At 40.6% G+C, this 22,650-nt stretch overlaps 1 protein-coding gene across 1 annotated transcript in view; it reads right to left on the minus strand.

Moving 5' to 3' along the window:
• Window positions 1-22,650, minus strand: part of adamtsl3 (ADAMTS-like 3) — a 726,995-nt gene that overhangs the window by 25,352 nt on the left and 678,993 nt on the right. Inside the window, 1 exon segment of the mRNA XM_073033006.1 lies at window positions 17,723-17,906. Coding sequence (XP_072889107.1) covers window positions 17,723-17,906 — 184 coding nt within the window.

Here is a 22,650-nt window from a genome sequence, read left to right on the forward strand (position 1 = left end):
CACACATTTTACAAAATCTGAACTCTGAGCCAATCTTTAGCTGAATAAGAATCTGCTCTGTAACAATAAATATAATCATTTTGCTTTAAGGAGGGATGGACCCAGTCTTTCAAATAGTCGGCAACACATCTGGACAAGGCAGAAAATTCTGCTTAAAGTTTCTTTTGTCTTGCCTCTGTGAAACACTTTGGAACATTTTGCTGTATCAATATCATCACCTTAAAGTGCAAGAGCTAATTCTGAACAGAACCACTGACTTTTATGCATTGAAGCAGATGGACCTGTGTGACATCTTAGACTCACCTAGAGATCTGGAATGCAAAGTCCACCACTAGACACTGGCAGAGTTATCTTTTTAATGATACAAATTAATTTTAGTATTAAATAGTGCTTAGCTTTTCCTGCTGGCAAAGAGTAGGTAGGGGCATGGCTTCCTCGTGCCTCGGGGAGACAATGAGATCCTACTGCAGCTGAGATCCAGCATCATCTAGACAAGCAAAGTTACGTTTTGTAACTTCAAAACATTAAACTAATTCAAACAAAGACATGTGAGTCTGAAATGCCAGTAATTTCGAGCTTACTTTAAGCGAGGCGTACACTTATCACATGGTAGCGTGATGGCGTATGCAATTAACATAATTAATAACCTGCAATTAATTATTTCAACAAACAAGAATGTTTAATCAATCAATATGTATACAGTACAAGATCACTCAAATATTACTTAACAAGCAAGGTTAATCCTCTGAATCAGGATCAGATACCTACAGGCAATGAGAGAACATCAGCAATAATTCTAGATGGGAACATCAGGTCAACAACATCTGGCTCAATATGTACAGTGGTATTCAAGGTATCCTGAGGAGTAAGAGAAGCAGAGACCCTCACAACACTTAATATATATCAAAGTAAGAAACTGAATTGCCGAGGCAGAGAAAGCTAAGAAGCAAGTGGTGATAAACTCAATTAATATAAATGAGTGTTTGATGATAGGCCTGGAACTGGTGGGCCAAAGTGCATGCTGCTGTGTTGTGGGATTCAATCTACTGTTTGGTTTAATACTGATGGTAAAATGGTTCCAAATACTCTTGCAGATGATTTTGCCATTCCTGGTCTGTTAAGTTTTGTAACTCCAGAACATAAAACCAATTAAAAGCAAAAAAGTGGGAGCCCAGGAGAACTAGTCTTACTTTCGTGTTTACTTTTAACAAGGCACACACGTTTGATGTGGTGGCATGATGATGTATGTCATTCACTTACTTTTACATATAATCCGTAATTAATTATTTAAACATAGGATGCTTAATCAAACAACTTACAATATTACTCAAATATTAAATACACAACACTCCCTTCTTAGCTAGGAACTCCAACTCAATAGAGAATGCATTGAACTGTATATACACAATAAAACTACTATACCGACTATCCACAGCATAGTGCATTTGAAATTGTCCCATTCAGGCCTAAAGATTTAATTGCTGTGAAGGCCTTCTACTCTTGTGAAATAACACCTTCCCTGACTTGGAGGACTGCTCTGCTTGGCAGGTGAGACTGGTGACTGTAAAAGAATCTCAGGTTCTGGAGCCTTCCCCCATGGTGGTTGTAGGAGTTGACTCTAGGACTGCAGGAAGTGATCCTGACAGCTCTGGACACCTTTCTTCTCCTTTTCTTAGCTTGCTTTGTTGGCTCTACTTTGATCCTTGCTCCTCTCCTGGTCCCGGCTTCTTTCTCTCTCTTTACCCGTTTCACTGTTACAAATGTCATTCTCACAGGAGTTAACTTTCCTCCAGAATACGTTCTTAGTTGGGTATTTGCTGGCTTCAGTTTAATATCTTTGAAATGCTGTTCATACTCATTTTGTGGAATTTTCCTCTGGCGTAATCCATATTGTTTGTCTATTATTAGTTTCCACATTGTAAATCTCAAGGCTACACAGTCCTGTGTCATTCTCATCATTATCATTATCTGCATTATCATGCAGATTAATGTTCTTTCTGAAACTGCATCTTGATCTGAACATTTTCTCTTCCCTATGCAGTCCATTTATTTATGCCTGTCCTTTGTATGTGTCCAACTTCGTTGCATTTTCTGCAAGTTTTGCCTTTAAATCTGCATTGGTCCGGTGCATGTGAGCCTCTGCCACAACGGAATCACAATTTGTTTGGTCAGGCTGGCTTCTGTTTAGACATTGCAATTTTGGTCACACTCATTTTCATTCCTGATTGCAACTCATTTGCGCCTTTGTCTGCTGTTTCCATTGAGACAGCTATTTCAACTGCTCTTTACAATGTTAGTTATGCTTCAGTTAGTAGCTGTTTTGAATGCTTTCTTGTAAGAATCCACAAACTAAATGATTTCTCAGTGCATCATTAAGACCATCACTGAACTGACAATGCTCAGACCCTTTCTTCAATTCAGCCACATGATTCCTTTTGATTCCGCTTATGAAACCTAGTGTTCTGCTATCAACGATGGTTTCAGTTCTCAGTGTTCCCGCATTACTTTCACATTATCAGCAAAGCTCATTTCCGCTGGTTTGACTGGAACCATCAAGCTTCTAAATAAACTGTATGCCTTTAAATCCAATGCATGCAGCAGGATTGGTACTTGCTTCTCATTGGCTATTTTTTTTTTGCTCATTCTGTTCAGTATACAAAATCCAGTTATCTCTTGGGCAATAAAACATGTCTATAGCCTGACATTTCTGCTTTTTAAAATATTTATGATTGTTATCACCCAGTACTCACTGTTTAAAAACCCCTGAATCTGTCCATTTCCTGCCTTATTTTAAACTCGAAAGTCTTCTCCTCTTCCCGAAGAAGTATACCATGTGCTGTTGTTTTTATTCGACTGCTTCTTACTGCACTTTTTTTTTTAAAAAAACTCGATCATCTTCAACAGGTAAGTAGCTTCCATGTTGCCACTATTATATTTTCAAACTCCAAAGCATGAGAATAATTGAAAGCAAAAAGATGGATGCCCAGGAAAACTGACATAGTTTCGTTTTTACTTTTACCAAGGCATACACATATGATGTGGTGGCATGATGACATATACCATTCATGTACTTTTACATATGAATGATAATGAATTATTTAAGCAAAAAAGAATGTGTAATCATACAATATATTTACAATATTCCTCAAATATTAAACACACATGTTCATTTCTTTAAATGCAGCAAATCAAAAGCATAGCACATAGAAAGAAAATGGGACTTGCACGTATAGCAACCTCTGGACACCTCAAAACATCCACAGCCAATAAAACATTTTGAAATGCAATCACTGCTGTAAAATATGGATATATCATAGCTAATTTATACTCAGCATAATTCTACAAACATGATTAATGACAAAATTGATTTTGTCATGATCTATCCTTTGTACATTTTCAGGTAATGTTCAGAGACCCAAAAGAGTTCATCTGCTCTTCATTCAACTGCTCAGTGAGCTGTCTCTGTGGAATGGTCTTGTGAAATTGGGACAACACTGCTTCTTCCAGTGTGGTCTCAGGGTTGTTCTTCTGGCTGGACTCCTGTATGATTCTGACCCAACCTGAGGCTCACTATCTGCCAAAGAAGTGACATCTGGTGTAAATCCTCCCTGGGTTACAAACAACCAATTTATGGACACCCCATATATACTGACAAGCATTTGAGAGACTGGGTGGATGGGGATGGGTTTGCCAGCTAGTGTATTCCCATATGCCTTCTCTCCTCATGCCCCCTCAAGCCACAATACCCAGGGGCTGCTTAAAGAAGGCACAAGAGTTCAATGTGTCAGTGAGGCCAGCTAGCAGCTGCTTTTCCTGTGCCTGTTCACTCTCCAGTCACTACTGTTTCTATGATCCTCTCCGACACGTTGTTTGCAGTAATTTTTGACTTACGAACAATTCTGTAACTTCGGGACTGCCTGCCCTTAAATCAATGAACACCTCATAAAAAGAGCCCCAAATGTAACCTCCTCTCAGCTACTGGCAGAGGTTGGAAATCAACTTCCAGGAACACTGATATAATAGCAGGAAACTGGCAAAGAAATGAGTAAATGCAATTACAATTAACACACCGATTTCTGCACACAGTGCCAGAGGAAGTTGGAGCATAAGGTTCCACAAAGCAATGGAAGACTCCACACTACTAACGTTTTTAAATAGTAGACACAGGTAATTGAAAAAAAAGAAATGTTTTGGGTGGCGACTATTAGAATCCAACCTGCATTGGTCTGATTCATTAAGTTCTACACATTGGCTTTAAAAGTAGATCTAACAGAACATGCTGATGTCCAAGGGATTGATACCCAAAAGAAAAACTAGAGTTCAATGATAGTGAAGACCATAAGATATAGGAGCAGAATTAGGCCATTTGGCCCATTGCATCTGCTCCACCATTTCATCATGGCTGGTCCAATTTTCCTCTAAGCCACAATCCCCTGCCTTCTCCCCATATCATTTAGTGCCCTGACCAAATCAAGAATCTATCAAACTCTGCCTTAAATATAAATAAAGACTTGGCTTCCACAGCTGCTTGTGGCAAAGAATTACACAGATTCACCATTCTCTGGCTGAAGAAATTCCTTCTCATCTCTGTTCTAAAAGGATGCCTCTCTATTCTAAGGCTGTGTCCTCTAGTCTTAGACTCTCCCACCATAGGAAACATCCTTTCCACATCCACTCTATCAAGGCCTTTCAACATTTGATAGGTTTCAATTAGGTCAGCCCTCATTCTTCTGAATTCCAGCAAATACAGGCACAGAGGCATCAAACACTCTTCATATGACAAGCCATTCAATCCTGGACTCATTTTTGTGAACCTCCTTTGAACCCTGTCCAGTTTCAGCACATCCTTTTGAATATCAGGCACCCAAAACAGCTCACAATACTCCAAGTGAGGCTTCACCGCTGCTTTATAAAGTTTCAACATTACATCCTTGCTTTTATATTCTAGTCCTCTTGAAATGAATGTTAACCTTGCATTCTCCTTTCGCACCACAGACTCAACTTGCAAATTAACCTTTAGGGAATCCTCACAAGGACTCCCAAGTCTCTTTGCATCTCAGTTTCTTGTATTTTCTCTCCATTTAGAAAATAGTCAACCCTTTCACTTCTTTTACCGAAGTGCATGACCATACAATACCCTACACCGTATTTCATCTGCCATTTTGTTGCCCATTCTCCTAATCTGTCCAAGTCCCTCTGCAGCCTCTCTACTTACTCAAAACTACCTGCTCCAGCACCTATCTTCATATCACCTGCAAACTTTGCAACAAAGCCATCAATTTCACCATCCACATCATTGATATATAACGTAAAAAAAAATCAGTCTCAACATAGACCCCTGTGAAAAGGCATTAGTCACCGGCAGCCAACCAGAAAATGTTCCCTTTATTCCCACTCTTTGCCTCTTACCAATCACCCACTGCTTTATCCATGTTAGAATCATTTCTGTAATACCACGGGCAGGTAGGAACAAATGAGGAACTTATGGAGCATATGAAATGCAAGAGAATACTTAAGAAAGAAATCAGGAGGGCTGAAAGAAGACATGAGGTCGCCCTAGCCGACAAGGTGAAGAAAAATACTAAGAGATTCTACTAAGGATTGCAAGGGACAAAATAGTTAATCTATGCATGGAGCCAAAAGAGGTGGGGGAGATCTTAAATTATTTTTTTGTATCTGTATTTACTCAGGAAATGGGCACATGATCTATAGAAGTGAGGCAAAATGGTAGTGAGTTCATGGGCTCTGTACAGATTACAGAGGGGGAGTGTTTTCTGTCTTGAGGAAATTATGGTGGATAAATCCTCAGGGCCTGACAAGGTGTTTCCTAAGGTGAACCTTGTGAGAGGCAAGTGCAGAAATTGCAGGGGTCCTAGCAAAGATATGTAAATTATCCTTAGTAACAGCTGAGGTACTGGAGAATAGTTAATATTGTTAAGAAAGGCTCTAAAAATAAACCAGGAAATTACAGATTGAGCTTGACATCAGTAATGGAAAATTTATTGGAAGGTATTCCAAGGGACCGGATATATGAGTACTTGGATAGACATGGACTGATTATGGACTGAAAGTTGATGTAAGCAAGGCAGCAGACATTGTCCACATGGACTTTAGCAAGGCATTTGACAAGGAGGTTGTCACACATCAGAGGTTGGTCAAAAAGATTAAGTTGTTTTTGCATTCAAGATGAAGTAGTGAATTGAATTAAACATTGGCTTTGTGGGAGAGGACAGAGAGTGGTAGTAGATGGTTACCTCTCTGACTGGAGGCCTGTGACAAATGGAGTACCTCAGAGATTGGTGCTGGGACCATTGTTGTTTGTTTGTCATCTTTATCAATGATCTTGATGACAGTGTGGCTAATTGGATCACCAAATTTGCGGATGACACCAAGATTGGGAGTGTGGTGGACAGTGAGGAAGACTGGCTGTGGGATTTGGATCAGCTGAAAAATAGCAGATGGAATTTAGTGCAGAAAAGTGCAAGATGTTGCACTTTGAGAGGAGCAACCAGGGTAGGTCTTACACAGTGAACGGTAGGGCTCTGAGGAATGTGGTAGAACAAAGGGATCTGGGAATACAGGCCCATAATTCATTGAAAATGGCAGCAGAGATAGATAGGGCTGTAAAGAAAGCTTTAGGCACATTGGTCTAAATAAATCAAAGTATTCAGTACAGGAGATGGGATGTTATGTTGAAGTGGTGTAAGACATTGGTGAGGGCTAATTTGGAGTACCGTGTGCAGTTTTGGTCACCGACCTATAGAAAAGATGTAAAAAAGATTGAAAGAGTACAGAGAAAATTTAAATGGAGGACGTGAGTTCTAAGAAAAGATTAAATAGGTTAGGACTTTATTCCTTGGAATGTAGAAGATTGAGGGGAGAGTTAAAAGAGGCATACAAAATTATGAGGGGCATAGATAGGGTAAATGCAAGCAGGTTTTTTCCACTGAGCTTGGGTGGGAATACAAATAGAGGTCATGGGTTAAGGGTGAAAGGTGAAAAGTTTACTGAGGGGAAATATCTTCACTCTGAGGGTCATGTGAGTGTGGAATGAGCTGCCAGCACCAGTGGTGCATGCAAGCATGATTTTAACATTTATGAGAAGATTGGATAGGTACATAGATGACAAGCGTATTGGGAGCTATATTCCAGGTGTGGGTTGGTGGGAGTAGGTAGTTTAAATGGTTCAGCGTGGACTTAATGGGCCTAAGGGCCTGTTTCTGTGCTGTATTTTTCTATGACTCCAACTTGTTCAAAAATCCTATTTATTCAAATATCCTATTTACTAAATGTAAATCAATTAACACAAGAATATCATTCATTGAAAACTAATCAATTTCCATTTAGACAGACCATCACAACTGCTCTGTTCCCAGGCTCCCACAATGACTCTCCCCACTTATAATTGGCATCTTTGCCAATAAAGTTAATTACTTCAATTGACAGGGTTGCTATTTGAGAATACTCACATACAAGATTGATTGAACGGCCCAAAGTAAACATTTTTCCAATTTCATGCAACACATTTTCCTTTCTGCCAAAACCATATTTATAAGTTATTAAAAGCATAATAAAATCTCCTAGAAATCAATACTTGGGCAACATTTATTTTATTTTATATGTCTAGTTATAATTTTTTTTGTTTAAGAATTGTTTCTTCTTCTACTGAATTTGAATTCTACATGATTCCAGATTTTAGAATATTTAATTTGGTTTTCCAGTTGACATCTTCTGTGGTTTGGTAACTAGCCAGCAAATTTTGTACGTATTATCCACAACTCCCTTTCTCAAACTAAGCATCAGCTCCTCCACGGCCCCTAAGGTATAACTTTTTCTCTCTTTCCGTTGCCTCCTCTACAGACTATATATTTTATTCCCTATTTCTTACCCATAATTTATTATCCAAAACAGATCTCACCTCAGAAATGGTGGGAAATCATTTTTGGGGAATGCATTGGATCTGCTCCTGGCATCGTTATCAGTCTCAGTGTTTGCTGCTTAAATCACCTTCGACTTCTAAGCAGATTGCTACAAGAGCTGTGTTCTGTTGGTCGACTACTAGGGAGAATCCAGACTCTTATGCTCTAAAGATAGAGATTCTTGTAACTAATCAAGTGCGTTACGTGAGGGGCCACAGTAGCATAGTGGTTAGCGCAATGCTATTACAGCTCAAGGCACTCCAACTTAAATTCAGGCACCGTCTGTAAGGAGTTTGCACGTCCTCCCTGTGACAACATAGATTTCCTCCAGGTTCTTGGTTTCTTCCCACAGTAAGACTACTAGTACTGGTAGTAGTAGTAGTAGTAGTAATAATACTAGAAAGACGTACTAGTTAATTTGTCATTGTAATTTGTCCTGCATTTAGATTAGTGCTAAATTGTTTGGTTGCTGGGTGGTATGACTCGAAGGACCTGTTCCGCGCCGTATCTCGAATTAGCTAATTAAAATCAAAATAATCGTCCATTATCAATGTTACCTTATGCTCTCAGCCAGACTGGGCTTGTATCTGCTGGAGTTCAGAAGAGTGGGAGGGGACGGGAATGGGAAATACAAAGTCCTGAGTAGTCTTGACAGGGTGGATGTTCAATCTTGTGGGAAAATAGAACATATGATCACTGTGTGAGAAAAAGGGCTCACCTATTTGATACATTTTTTTTCTCTCATAACGGACTCTTTGGAACACTTGTCAAAGGACATTGAATAAAGAGTTGTTAAATATTATTAGAATAGAAGTGAACAATAAGTAAGTGACTGAAAAGTTATTATTGGTAGAAGGGAATATGGAGTTGAAGCTATGTTCACACTATTGTTGGACCAGGCTCATGGGGCTCGAGCCTGCTCCTAATTCACATGCTCATATGTCGTACTTTGCTACGTAAAATGTGGTATCTTCATTCATGTTATTAAATGTTTGAATGTCACTAATATTTTCTGTGTTAAGACATGCCACGAACAGGTTGCATAGCAGTAAAACTAATAGCTTGTCAAAGTCAATGACATCATGTTGAATGCAATTTGATTTTCCTTACATCCTGAAAAAATCAGAATCAGAATCAAAATCAGGTTAATATCACCGGCATATGTTGTGAAATTTCTTGTTTTGCGGTTGCGGTGCATTGCAAATACATAATAAAACTATAAATTACTATATATATATATATATATATATATATATATACATACAAACATATATACACGCACAGAGTGCACATATGTTTTTTAAGTAAATTAAGTAAGTAGATGATAAAAAAAGAGGAAAAAACAGTGAGGTAGCGTCCACGGATTCATTGTCCATTCAGAAATCTGATGGTGGAGGGGGAGAAACATCCATACTGTTGCTATTCAGAATGGCCTCACAGTCCATTTGAATATTGCTTTGGAAGACTTAAACATGGGTTAGAATCTGAATCGCACCGCAGCTGGAGTTGAGATTATTGCACAAGGGAAGCATGAAGGCATACATTGTACAAAAACCCCGAGGGATGTTCAAGGAATGCTAACAATTTAGCATTCTAAATTAGTGCTGCAAGAGAAATTCAGAAAAAAAACACACATGGGTGAAATTAAAATCAAGTGCTCAGCATTGATAGCAGAGAATTATTTTTATCACCCATCCTAGTTCCAAGCAGAAGAAACTCCTTTCAATTTTTTAAAACCGTGATATAAAAAGACATGGTGCAGTAGTCATGCCACAATCTGTAAAGTTACCAAACTGAAATGATTTCTTCTACGCGGTTCTATAGAAGAATTGTATCAAAGTAAGGTATACTGACCAGCAATTTTGCATAGAATAGAAACGAAACTGACACTTGGAGCATTGTCATACTGCAGGAAGGATATGGAAACAGAAGACATTCACCATGATGCTGCCTGGAATGGGGGGGGGGGGGTGGTAGTTATAAAGATTGGATAAGCTTGGTTTATTCTCACTGGAACACTGGAGGCTGAGTGGTGTATAAAATTAGGAGGGAGAAAGATAGGGAATCTCTTTTCCATTGCAGGTGAGTTCACAACTAGAGGTCAAAGATTTTAAATTAAATTTAAATGAGGTTTAAGGAATACGTTCTTTATGCAGATGATGGAAGTTATCTGAAATGAGCTGCCATAAAAGGCAGTGGAGGCAAATTGGTTTATTATTGTCACATGTACCAAGGCACAGTGAAACCAAAGTTCAAATTTCAAAGTAAATGTATTATCATAGTATGTATATGCCACCATATACTACCCTGAGGTTCATTTTCTTGCAGGTATTCACAGGAGAAAAAATGAAATACTTAAAATAAATGAAAAACTAAATGCAAACAGACTTGCAAAGACCAATCAGCAAAAGAAACCAAATTGTGCCAATACAAAAAAAAAACAAATCATAATAAATAAATACTGAGAACATGAGTGCAGGGTCCTTGGAAGTGAGTCCATATGTTGTACAATCAGTTTAGTATTAAGGTGAGTGAAGTTATCCACGCTGGTTCAGGAGCCTGTTGTTCGAAGGGTTACAACTGTTCCTGAACTTGGTGGTGTATCTCCTCCCTGGTGGCAGAAGCACAAATACGCCTGGATGACAGGTCTCCTTGATAACAGATGCTGCTTTCCTGTGACGGTGCTCTTTGTAGATGTGCTCAGTGGCACGGAGGGATTTTCCAATGATGGACCAAGCTGTGTCCATCACTTCTTGTAGACGTTTCGATTCTTGGGCATTGGTGTTTCCATACCAAGCCACGATACAACCAGTCAGGGAACTTTTGACAGTGCACCTATAGAAGTTTGTCAAAGTATTAGATGGCATGCCAAATCGACACAAACTTCTAAAAAAATTAGCGGTGTTGCTGTGTTGGTCCCAGGACAGACCTTCTGAAATGATAATGCCAAGGAATTTAATGTCACCGACCCTCTCCACCTCCAATCCCCTCATGACGACAGGCTCATGGATTCCCAGCTTCTCCGTCCTGTAGTCAATAATCAGCTCTTTGGTTTTGCTGATGTTGAATGAGAGGTTGTTGTTGTGACACCATTCAACTAGATTTTCAATCTCCCTCCTATCTTTGATTTGGCCAACAACAATTGTGTTGTCATCGATTTTAATATGGCATTTGAGCTGTAACTTAGCTTCACAATCGTAAATATGAAGACAGTAGAACAGGAGGCTAAGCACACAGATTGATGGTGTTTGTGGAGGAGATACTGTTGCCAATCCAAACTGGCTGGGGTTAGCAGGTGAGGAAATCAAGGATCCATTTGCCCCAGGAGGCATCGAGGTTCAGGTCTTGGAGATTATTGATTAGTTTTGAGGGGATGATGAAAAGGGGTGGTTGAATGCTGGGCTATAGTCAGAGAAGAGCCACCTGATGTATGCACCTTCACTGTACAGATGTTCCAGAGCTGAGTGACAAGTCAATGAAATGGCATCTGCTGTTGACCTGTCGTGATGGAGGCAAATTTGAGCAGATCCAAGTTACGCCTCAGGCAGGAGTTGATATGCTCCATAACCAACATCTCAAAGCACTTCATCACAGTGGATATAAGTGCTACTGGACGATAGCCACTGAGACAGATAACTATGTTCTTCTTGAGCACCAATATGACTGAAGCTGCCTTGAAGCAGGTGTGTACCTCCGACTGCTGAACTAAGACTTTAAACACTCCAGCCGGTTGATTAGCACTGATCTTCAGTACTTGACCAAGTATATAATCTGGGCCAGATGCTTTCCATAGGTTCACCCTCCTGAAGGATGCTCTCACATCAGCCTCAGACACTGAAATCACAGGGTCATTAGCGGTTATGGGAGTTTGTGAAGGTGCCACCAAGTTCTGTCGGTCAAAGCCAACATACAAGGCATTGAACTCATATAGCAGTGAAGCCTTGTTGTCATGTATGCCACTTGGTTTTATTTTGTGGGAGGTGGTAGCACTCAGCCCCCCACCTCACGTGTTGAGTATTCTGTGTTCCAAGTTTGGGCCAGTATTGCCACTTCACGTATGAGTTGGCTTTCCAGTGGTTATACCTGGACCTTTTGTACTTCCCTGAATCACCAGATCTGAATGCCACCGACCTAGCCTTCAGCAAATTGCAGATCTCTTGGTTCATCCATGACTGCTTGTTGGGAAATACTAATGATTTTGTGGGGACACACTCATCCATAAGTGTCTTTATAAAGTCCTTGACAACCGTGGTGTATTCACTTAAGTCATCTGATGAGTCCTTGAACATGGCCCAGTCCATCAACTCAAAGCAATCTTGTAGCCGCTCCTACAGTCAATGAAGAGCATTATGATGTACGCATCTTCATAGATTTAGTCATAGAACACTGCAGCATACCTTTTGATCCATCTACTCAGTGCCGAACCATTAATCAGTCTTGTCCTATTGACCAGCATTCAAAGCATAGCCCGCCATACCTGTGCCTATTATGTACCTATCCAAATTTTTCTTAAATGGTAAAATTGACACTGTATCCATGATTTGTGCTGGCAGCGTGTTCCACACTCGCACCACCCTCTGAGTGAAGAAGATCCCTTTAAAACATTCAACCTTTCACCATTAACCCATGACCAGTAGTTGTAGTCTCACCCAACTTCAGTGGAAAAAGCCTGCCCTATTCACACCCCTCATACTTTTGTATACCTCTATCAAGTCTGCCCTCAATCTTCTACATACTAGGGAATAAAGTCCTAACCTATTCAACCTTTCCTTATAACTCTGGTCCTCAAATCCTGACAACATCCTTGTAAATGTTCTCTGCACTCTTTCAATCTTTTTTTCATCTTTCCTGTGGGTAGGTGACCAAAACTGCACACAATATTTTAAACCGGGGCTCACCAATGTCTTATACAATTTCAACATAACATCTCAACTCCTGAACACAATACATTGATTTATGAAGGCCAATATGCCAATAGCTTTCTTTATTACCTTATTTATCTGTGACACCACTTGCAAGAAATCATGGATCTGAATTCCCAGATCCCTCAGTTCTACTGCGCTCCTCAGTGCCCTACCGCTCACTGTGTAAGAGCTACCCTGGTTGCTCCTCCCAAAGTGCAACACATCAGGCTCACCAGCATTAAATTCTATCTGCCGTTTTTTAACCCATTTTTCCAGCTGGTCCAGATCCCTCTGGAAGTTTTTATAGTCTTCCCCCTAATCTTAGTGTCTTCCGCAAATTTACTGATCCAGTTTACAGCATTATCAGCCAGATTGTTGAAGAAGATGACAAACAACACGGACCTAGCACTGAACCCTGTGACACACCACTAGTCACATGCCTCCAGCCAGAGAGGCAAGCATCTATAACCACTTCCATAAAGCCAAATGTTACTACTTCACCTTGAATGCCAAGCAAATGAACCTTCTTGATCAACCTCCCACGTGAGACCTTGTCAAAGGCTTTGCTAAAGTCCATGTAGGCAGCCTCTACTACCTTGCCTTCTTTAACTTCCTCAAAAAATTCTATAAGATTAGTTATATTTGACTTACCACACTCAAAGCCATGTTGACTATCCCTAATCCAAGGGTTCCCAATCTTTTTTATGCCATGGACCCCTACCAATAACTGAGGGGTCAGTGGATCCCAGGTTGCAAATCCCTGCGCCAATCCATCCCTGTCTATCCCAATACTTATATATCCAATCTCTTAGAATATCTTCCAATTACTTTCTCATGACTGATATCTGACTCACCTGCCTGTGATTTCCTGGCTTATTCTTAGAGTTTTTCTTAAACAATGGAACAACTTTAGCTATCCTCCAATCCTCTGGCACCTCACCCACGGCTAAGAACATTTTAAGTATCTTTGCTAGGGCCCGTGCAATTTCTGCACTAGTCTCTACAGGGTCTGAGGGAACACCTTGTCAAGCTCTGAGGATTTATCCACCCTAATTTTCCTCAGGACAGCAAACGCCTCCTCCTCTGTAACCTACAGCCCATAACCTTGCTGTTACATCACTACATATCTGTGGATCTGTGTCCATGTCTAGAGTATATAATGATGCTAAAAATCCATTTAAGATCACCCTCATCTCTTTTAGCTCCAGACACAGATTCCAACTCTGATCTTCCAGAGGACCAATCTTGTCCCTTACTATCCTTTTGCTCAATATATCTGTAGAAACCCTCAGGATTCTCTTCATTTTGTCTAATCAGACACGTGTGTCAGTCAAATTAATTGTACCACAGTCTTTGCTTAATGGCTTCTCAGGTAATCAAACATTCAAGGAGTATTTTGGACTGTTGGGAAGGGGAAATGCAGAGGAGTACGTTTAAGAAAATATTGATAGCTTCTGTAGCATCTTTCTGAGCTAGTGCCTAGTACTTTGACCCTCTTGATGGTTCAGATGTTTTTCCACACAGAACAATTTGGGTACAAATTTCTTTTCTTGTGATAAAATGTAAGGAAACGGGTCTTTCAGGGAGGGTCTTACATATGAACAGAGAACTATGTGATTTAGAAGCAGAAGAAAGCAACTTGAACCTTCAGGCCTATTCTGCTCTTCACTGGATTATAGCCCTGGGTCCATATGACAACCTTTCACCCTCTTGCTTATCAACTATTTATTTAGTGTATATAGTGCATAAGATTATAAGAGGCATATAGTGGGCAGCCAGCACTTTTTTTCCCAGGGCAGAAATGGGTAATGTGAGAGGGGATAATTTTGAGGTGACTGATGGAAAATATAGGAGAGGGGGTGGTTCTTAGAGGTAGGTTTTTTTACACAGAGAGTGGTGGGTGTGTGGAATATATCGCCAGTAGTGGTGATAGAATTAGCTACATACAGGATATTTAAAAGCCTCTTACATAATAGGCACATGGACAAGAGAAGAATGGAGGGTTACGTGGGAGGGTTAAGTGTTAGGTTGATCTTGGAGTAGGTTAAAAGTTCAGCACAACATTTTGGGCCAAAGTGTCTGTACTGTTCTACGTTCTACTTACCTCTGCTTTAAAGACCCATTTTTCACACCCTCTAAGACTCAGAACCCTCTGAGAAAAATACCTTGCTTCAACTCTATGGTAAGTGGATCATGTCTCATTTTTTAAAAATGGTGACCCCCAGCTGTAGACTCCCCTATACATGGAAACATTTTCTGCACCTCACCCTGTCGAGAGCTCTCAGGATTTCTGTTTCATGAACGGCCCGGCAGCAGTCTCTGTTCCACCTGTTACTGGCAAGGGATCAGCCTGCCCCAATGACACTTGCCCCTACACTTATGCAACTGTTTACCAAATACAGAATTATCAAAGGTCAGGCAGGGAGCTGGGGTAAGGATAAATGCAAGGGTACCTGTAGCCAAACTTGCCCTGTGGCTGGCAACTTTGCAGTCAGTTGCAACATTAGACCCAGGACCATATACTGGGAGTAGCAAATGGAAACAGGCTCCTCATTACCATCTCCTCTTGTATAATCTGATGGACATCATATACAGGGAGTTGGAGCACTACACTTTACTTTCTTTTCTAAAAATGGGCAATAGTTCAGGTACCAACAAATACAAACCATCCTGAAAAATCCACTGGGTGGATGTAAATAATCCACCAGATTGCTTCAACACACTGCAAACTCCTGACAGCTAACAAAACTCTATCTCCTCATTAAGCCTGCAGTCAAATATGCTTTTAAATGTTTATGATAATGAGATAAATGTAGAAATATTTTTGTCTCATCACTATGATTGTTCTTGGCAAATTTTTCTACAGAAGTGGTTTGCCATTGCCTTCCTCTGGGCCGTGTCTTTACAAAACAGGTGACCCTAGCCATTATCAATACTCTTCAGAGATTGTCTGCCTGGCATCAGTGGTCACATAACCAGGCTTTGTGATATCCACGTGGCCCTGACTGTGGGGCTCAGCAGGTGCCACACTTTCCCCAGAGCTTGCCTACAGGCTAGCAGAGGAGTACTTTACACCTCCTTTGGTAGAGACGTGTCTCCACCCCACCACCAAATATATATCTGAACCACTGAAAAATATTCAGACAATTAAAGAATGGAAGTAATTAAAAACAATTATTTTGTAACTATCAAAGCAACTTAAAATGTAAATTACTGAAGCCCTTCTGCTGCACAGCCACTGTTGAAATGAATGGAGGAGGGTGTTACTGTGTAGGCTGCTTGGGTGGATTGTCCACTAAGGGTGCCAGTGAACAGCTATAGCTCCGCATTTATTTGGAATCACTGCTGAACACTTACCAGGAGGGGCAGGACTAATGTGTTTGTGCATGTGTTTGAGGGCATTGTGAACTCGGTGGTACTTGCACAAGGAAAAATCCTGAAAGTTACACATTGAACTGCCAACACTGCTCTGCAAGTCCACTCCAATAATAATACCTCAGTCATGTTGGGTCAGATCCTATAGTCGTGGCATTGGTCTAACATCTGAAATTTAGAGCTTGCACATTTGCATGAATGTTGAGCTCGTATCCAAAGTAATAAAAATTGCAATTCACTCAACACAAGTCTGATGCTCTGCCTCATGTAATTATGCATATAATCTGGATTTCTGTGCATTTTTGAAGCACATCAGAGCCAAGCGTTATATTATCTCTTCATTATGTTAGAATAGCTGTATGTTCACCACTATCTATGACCCTGCCTTTGCAGTGAAGAGCCAATTTGTAAGATGTTTCTCATAAAATGAAGCCTACTTGAACACGTTGTCGTTTTCAACTGAGAACATGCATTACACTTTGTCTTCCATTAGCTCTACTGTGCGGGGCATATTGAAAGCTTTAATATTGCCAAGTTTAATTATCATACAGTACAAAGTAATCAAAGTACTCGAAAATTTATTATATATGCAGGTTGCAGGAGTTTCAGTTATTGTAGGCTTCAAAGCAAAACACTTTAATATGATTTACCAAATTAAGTTCTGTCTAGATTTTTAAAAAAGATGCTATATGTTATATTTACATTAAGGGGTCCATTAATGGAAGGAAAGGGTTAAATCTCAATAAAATGTTGGAGATGATCATTGTTTTCTAAATACTGGAGAACTGTTGACAACTCACTTCTGTATTTTCGATTCGGTGCGATTTTACCCCGGAAAGGCAAAATCTGAAAACCACTGTTGTTCAGATCTCAATGTGGAGAATTCTTAGCGCTGGCTACCCGAAAAGAGGGGAAAGATGCAGGAGAGAGAGAGCCAACACAATCAGTTAAAGAGATTCTCAGAATGGAACTGAGGGCTGTAGCCAGTGATATTAAACTGCAGACACAGGAGAGACTGAGGGTGCTGAAAATCTGGATCAACACACATGGAGTGTTGAAGGAACTGAGCGGGTCGGAAAGAAAACGAAGAGTTGATGTTTCGGCTAAAGACTCTTCTTTAGGTTGGGTGAGACTGAAGATACTGAAATCTGGAGCAAAACAAATGAAATTGGAGGAACTCAGCATGGATGGAGGAAAATGGATAGTTGCCATTTTGGTTTGAGAACGATCATTGCTAAATTCAGTCGTTTTGTAACCAGCCTTCTTTCCCTCACATTGGTTCGCCGCCTTACAGAAATACTGGGCAGGGAATGCATAAAATTCACTTAAATGGTTCTCTTTCCAAGTTTCATTTTCATGGCGTGGATGTTCATCCTTCTCTGTGGTGACATATAAGTACCATGATTTGTTTAATCATTTTCTGTGCTGTATAACTGAGAATAAGACTCAGCTAACAGAGCTTACTGGCCAGGGCGACATATATAATTGCATTAAAAGGGGGACAATGGTATTTTACTGTCTTACCTGGCCGGACAATCCTGTACGTTGCATGATTCAATTACCAGTGGCGGCTCAGGAAGCTCATAGCATGCCGACTTATTCACCTCAATTCCATTTGTATTCAGGCAGAGTAGTTTTCTGTTATGGGTTCCAGCATTGCCACACATCGCTGAGCAGGCAGTCCAGTCTCCAGGTACCCACATAAAACCTGTTCACAACAGCAATCATTAACGGTGTTCAGTAGATTCAAATGTTTATAGAATTAATATTGTCAATATTAATGGTAATAATTATTAATGTCTATCATTACATTTATGCTCTAATAATATATTTATTTAATGTTTAACAACTGGTAACATTTAAACATTTTAAAATAATATTACAATTAACGTTGCTATATTTATGATATGTTCAGTCTGTCAGACATTTGGAAGTCTGTTTCTAGTTTCAAAACTGATGATTTTGATATAGGGTGCAAATATAGACATAAATGTACATATAAATGAAACATGAATAATAATGTGATATATATTATGCGAAGAGAGAAAAAGGCCACGGGCAATAACATTTAGCCTTCTATAAGATGTTGTATACACAATCACAAGTATATCTTTAATGATGGATTTTGATTCAGACTACACTTTCAACTGTGATCACTTTTATTATAAAAACAGACATTTGCAAAGCATTGTGTGAGGGGCGGGTTGGTGTGTTGACCTGTTATCTCAGAGAGCCGAGGTGAATGTTGCTGATGTTACAAGTGAAAAGGTGGTTTACTAATGCTTTTGGGGGAAAGATATCTGCTATCCTTGTTCAGTCTCGTTAATATAAGATTCCAGATCCACCAATGTGCCTCCTCAGGTCAGAGGCATATAGGAATGGATGATAAATCAGGCTACTCCTCTTATGTCCAATCAGGTAATGTTGGAGACACAGAAATACATAAAGGTAGGTACATTCCCAGGGCCTTACCAGGTGTATCCTCGGGTGTCATGGGAAGCAAGGTATGAGAATGGTCGCTCTATGGAGAGATTTTTATAACTGCGCTAGCTACAGATGGGCTACCAGAAGGTCAGATGAGAACTAATGTTGTGCCTTTATTTAGGAAGGGCAGCAGGAAAAAGCCAGGGAATGCCAGGCCGGTAAGCCTTACATCTGTTGCATGAGAATCACTGGAAGGGATTCTGAAAGACAGGATTTATTTGAATTTGAAAATGAGAGCCTGATTAGGGACTTTTGTCCTTTTGCGTGGGAAATCATGTCTCATGAATTTGACTGAGCTTTTGAAGAGGTGACCAACAGGAATGATGCGAGCAGGGCAGTGGACTTTGTCTATCCGGGTTTTAGCAAGACCTCAATCAAGCCAAGGTTTTAGTCAAAACGAAGCTTCTTATCACATGCAACAACACACACAAAATGCTGGTGGAACACAGCAGGCCAGGCAGCATCTATAAGGAGAAGCACTGTCAACGTTTCGGGCCGAGACCCTTCTCCTTATAGATGCTGCCTGGCCTGCTGTGTTCCACCAGCATTTTGTGTGTGTGTTGCTGTTTGAATTTCCAGCATCTGCAGATCTCCTCGTGTTTTCTCATTGATGCACCATCAATAACTCACTCTGAGACGTAAAAGCGAGGTATCGGCTTTTATTGACTGGAAGAAGGAACGAGCAGTGAGTGACCACCATACTACATCCTGGAGACTGAGAGGCCGGGCTCAGACCTCCATCACCTTTATACAGGGGTCTGTGGGAGGAGCCACAGGAGCAGTCATCAGGGGGCGTGTCCAGACAGGTATTTGTAGTTCACCACACTCATCACATGCGCAAGTTTATCTGTGCATAGTTGCTGTGAAAAAGGCTGGTCCAGAAGGTAATAACATATGGGATCCGGCACGAGCTAGGCAACTGGATGCAAAACTGATTTGGTTGTAGGAGGCATGGGGTGGTAAGTGGAGGGTAGTTTTTCAGATTGGAGATGTGGCACAGCAATGGCTGATGGACTCTGTTGTTTGATTGGAGTGTAGCTGGCATGCCAGGTGGACGGTGAAGGAGCAACACACACAAAATGCTGGTGGAACGCACAATAGGTTTACGCAGCTCCACCAGTCAGGCAGCATTTACAGAGGGGGAATAAAGAGTTGATGTTTCAGGTTGAGACCCTTCATCAGGACTGGAAAGGAAGGGGGCAAAAGCCAGAATAAGGAGGTGAGGGAGGGGGAAGCTGTACAAACTGGCAGGGGAGGTGAAACCAGGTGAGGGAGAAGGTAGGTAATGAAGTAAGAATCTGGGAGGGTGAAGAAGTTCCCTTAAGATTACAGCAGGGTAATGATCAACTGGGAAAGTGGACAAAGGAATGGCAGAGGGAATTTAACTCAGGCGAGTGCAAAGTGATACATTTAAATCAGGACAGGACACACAGGAGTGAATGATAGGCTGTTCGGAGTGTTGTTGAACAAAGTGATCTATGGTACAAATACAAAGTTCCCTGAAAGTGGCAACACAGATAAATAGAGCAGTGAAGAAGGAATATAACATGCCTGCCTTTGTTGGCCAAGGCATTGAGCACAAGAGTTGGGACGTCACGTTACAATGATGCAAAACATTCATGAGGCCACGCTTGCAGCTTTGTTTGTAGCTCTGGTCACCACACCACAGGAAAGATATGACTGGGGCTGGAGAGCATATGGAAGATTAACGAATCATCTGCTTGACAACCTATCGAGCAGCATCTGCGGAGAATGGGGGGTGGGGGGGGAGGTGAAGAGGAGTCATCAACATCTCGAGTTCAGATTCCAGCATCTGAAATGTCTTTTGTCTTTTGCAGTCCAAGTTGTTGCCTGGATTGGTGGGCTTGAGTTATCAGGAGAGAGTGGAATTGGTGGGTCTGCATCCCTTGGAGCAAAAGAGGCTGAGAGATAACATGATAGAGGTGCATAAGATTATGAAAGGCATAGATAGGGTAGGGATGCTTACAGCTAGAGAAATTAGGCTTAAGGCGAGAGGGAGGTTTAAAGGGGATCTGAGCTATAAACCTTTCACCCAATAAATAGTACCTGGAAGCGGTGGTGGTAGGAACAGTAATAATACTGATGTGGCATGTGGGCAGCTACTTGACTGAGCAAGGCAATGGAGGGATAACGAACTTGTACGGGTTAGTAGGATGCAAAGACAGACATGATGGTTGGCAATGCAAACTGAGGGTAGAAAGGCCTGTTTCTATAACTCCATGACTCCATGTAGCTGGAATGGATAATAATGATGTCCCATTCCCCAACACTCATATCCCTGGGGAAATTGAACAGAGAGAAAGTCATATTAACAGGTAGTGAGGTTATGTGTTCCACTCCCCATGACTCACACCCATGCTAGAATTCTGATTCATTCACCGATGATTCCCATATGACTGGAGAAGCAGGAGATAACATAGTATGTGGCTCATAATAATACTCATGTTAGAAATCACTCCCTTTTTGAGTAGGTTAAATGATAATGGACTGTCAGACCCCGTATTAGAAAGTAATTTGTGGAGACAGTTAAAGATGTGACAATATGCAGCTTCAATCTGGACCTTTCGTGAATGATGCTGACTGAATTGTAACACTAAAATGAAGATGCACCACCTTTACCATTTGTTCATCAAGAATATCTCACATGGGTGAAGGGGAGGAGGTATAACAGAGGCAGGAGATATTGGGGACTGTGTTGATTCTTAATGACAGGATGATCTGAGCCTGGGGGAGGAATCAGGAATCAGCTGATCATGGAGAAGCAAGGGATTGAGACTGATGGGGAGTGGTGTTTCCCAAAATATGAAAGGCAGTTCATTCACTTCACTAGCACACCTTCCAGTAATGTACTATCCTGTGACAACAAATGCCCAGAAATTACTCGCCTACTTTTCACTGGTGTTTGTTGATCTTATAAACAGTGTTATTGAAAATCACATTTCACCCAGGGGAAAAAAAAAAAATCTGTTCTCAATTACATAACACTGAAAAATCATTTAAACATTTAAAATTGTTGGTGAATGAATAACAAATAAGAAACATAAGCACAAGAAAGACCAATGTGCTGAGGTTTTATGGGCCAGAATGTCTATGCTCGAGTTGGTACTTGTTGATCATGTTTTGAACAGTACACAATTCCCTCCATTTTCTGGAGCTTCCAGTGTGGCTGTTAGGTGTGATGTTGATTTATTATTGCTCAAAATCCCTGTTTGCACCAAATTTTCACAGAACAAATTTAGCGAATTACAGCTGTGGAAAATATACGCGTGGTACCAAAGGAACTTAGTGTCACGGAAATTTTTGACAGGTCATAAAGTTGCATGTAGAAAAAGTGCAGCAAAATTTCAATCAAGAATAATTTCTTTAATAGCAGTTAGTATCCCATCACCTGACCTCTTGCTCTTCCCCTTCCCCTCAACCTGACTTCATTTCTAAGGCCTGGTTTTTCATCCAGCGTCTTGCTTTGCCATACAAGACACGGACAGCTCCGGCTGGATAGGTTAGGAACACATTTTGTCTGTATTCCTCACCCCCACCATCACACACCTCCTTCCCATCTTATACCCTTGCTCATTCCAGGATTTTGGAGCAATTCCATTGGCTTCTTTGGTCCTCTTCTGCTCATTGGTACTTTCTTTTGATTGTATTTATGTGCTTTTATTTTCTTATTAGGAAGAATAGTCACCTGGTTCAGTTTTTGCAATCCCTCTTTTAAGCACTCTGACCTCTCAAACAGAACATTTGAAGTTTTGATGCAGAAAAACCTTAGAAATTGATATCCTTGTCCTGTACTGAGCATCGTTGCGATTTCAGTGTAGAAGCCATACATCTGTTCTCTATCGACATTGGATTATGCGTTTCACTTTTATTGTTTATTATGGCAACTAGTCACATGAGTGGGGGTGTGGTAAGAGTGAAGGGAATAAGTTATGCATTCATGTTTTATT

This window comes from Hemitrygon akajei, chromosome 30 (assembly GCF_048418815.1).
Source record: "Hemitrygon akajei chromosome 30, sHemAka1.3, whole genome shotgun sequence".
Taxonomy (NCBI): domain Eukaryota; kingdom Metazoa; phylum Chordata; class Chondrichthyes; order Myliobatiformes; family Dasyatidae; genus Hemitrygon; species Hemitrygon akajei.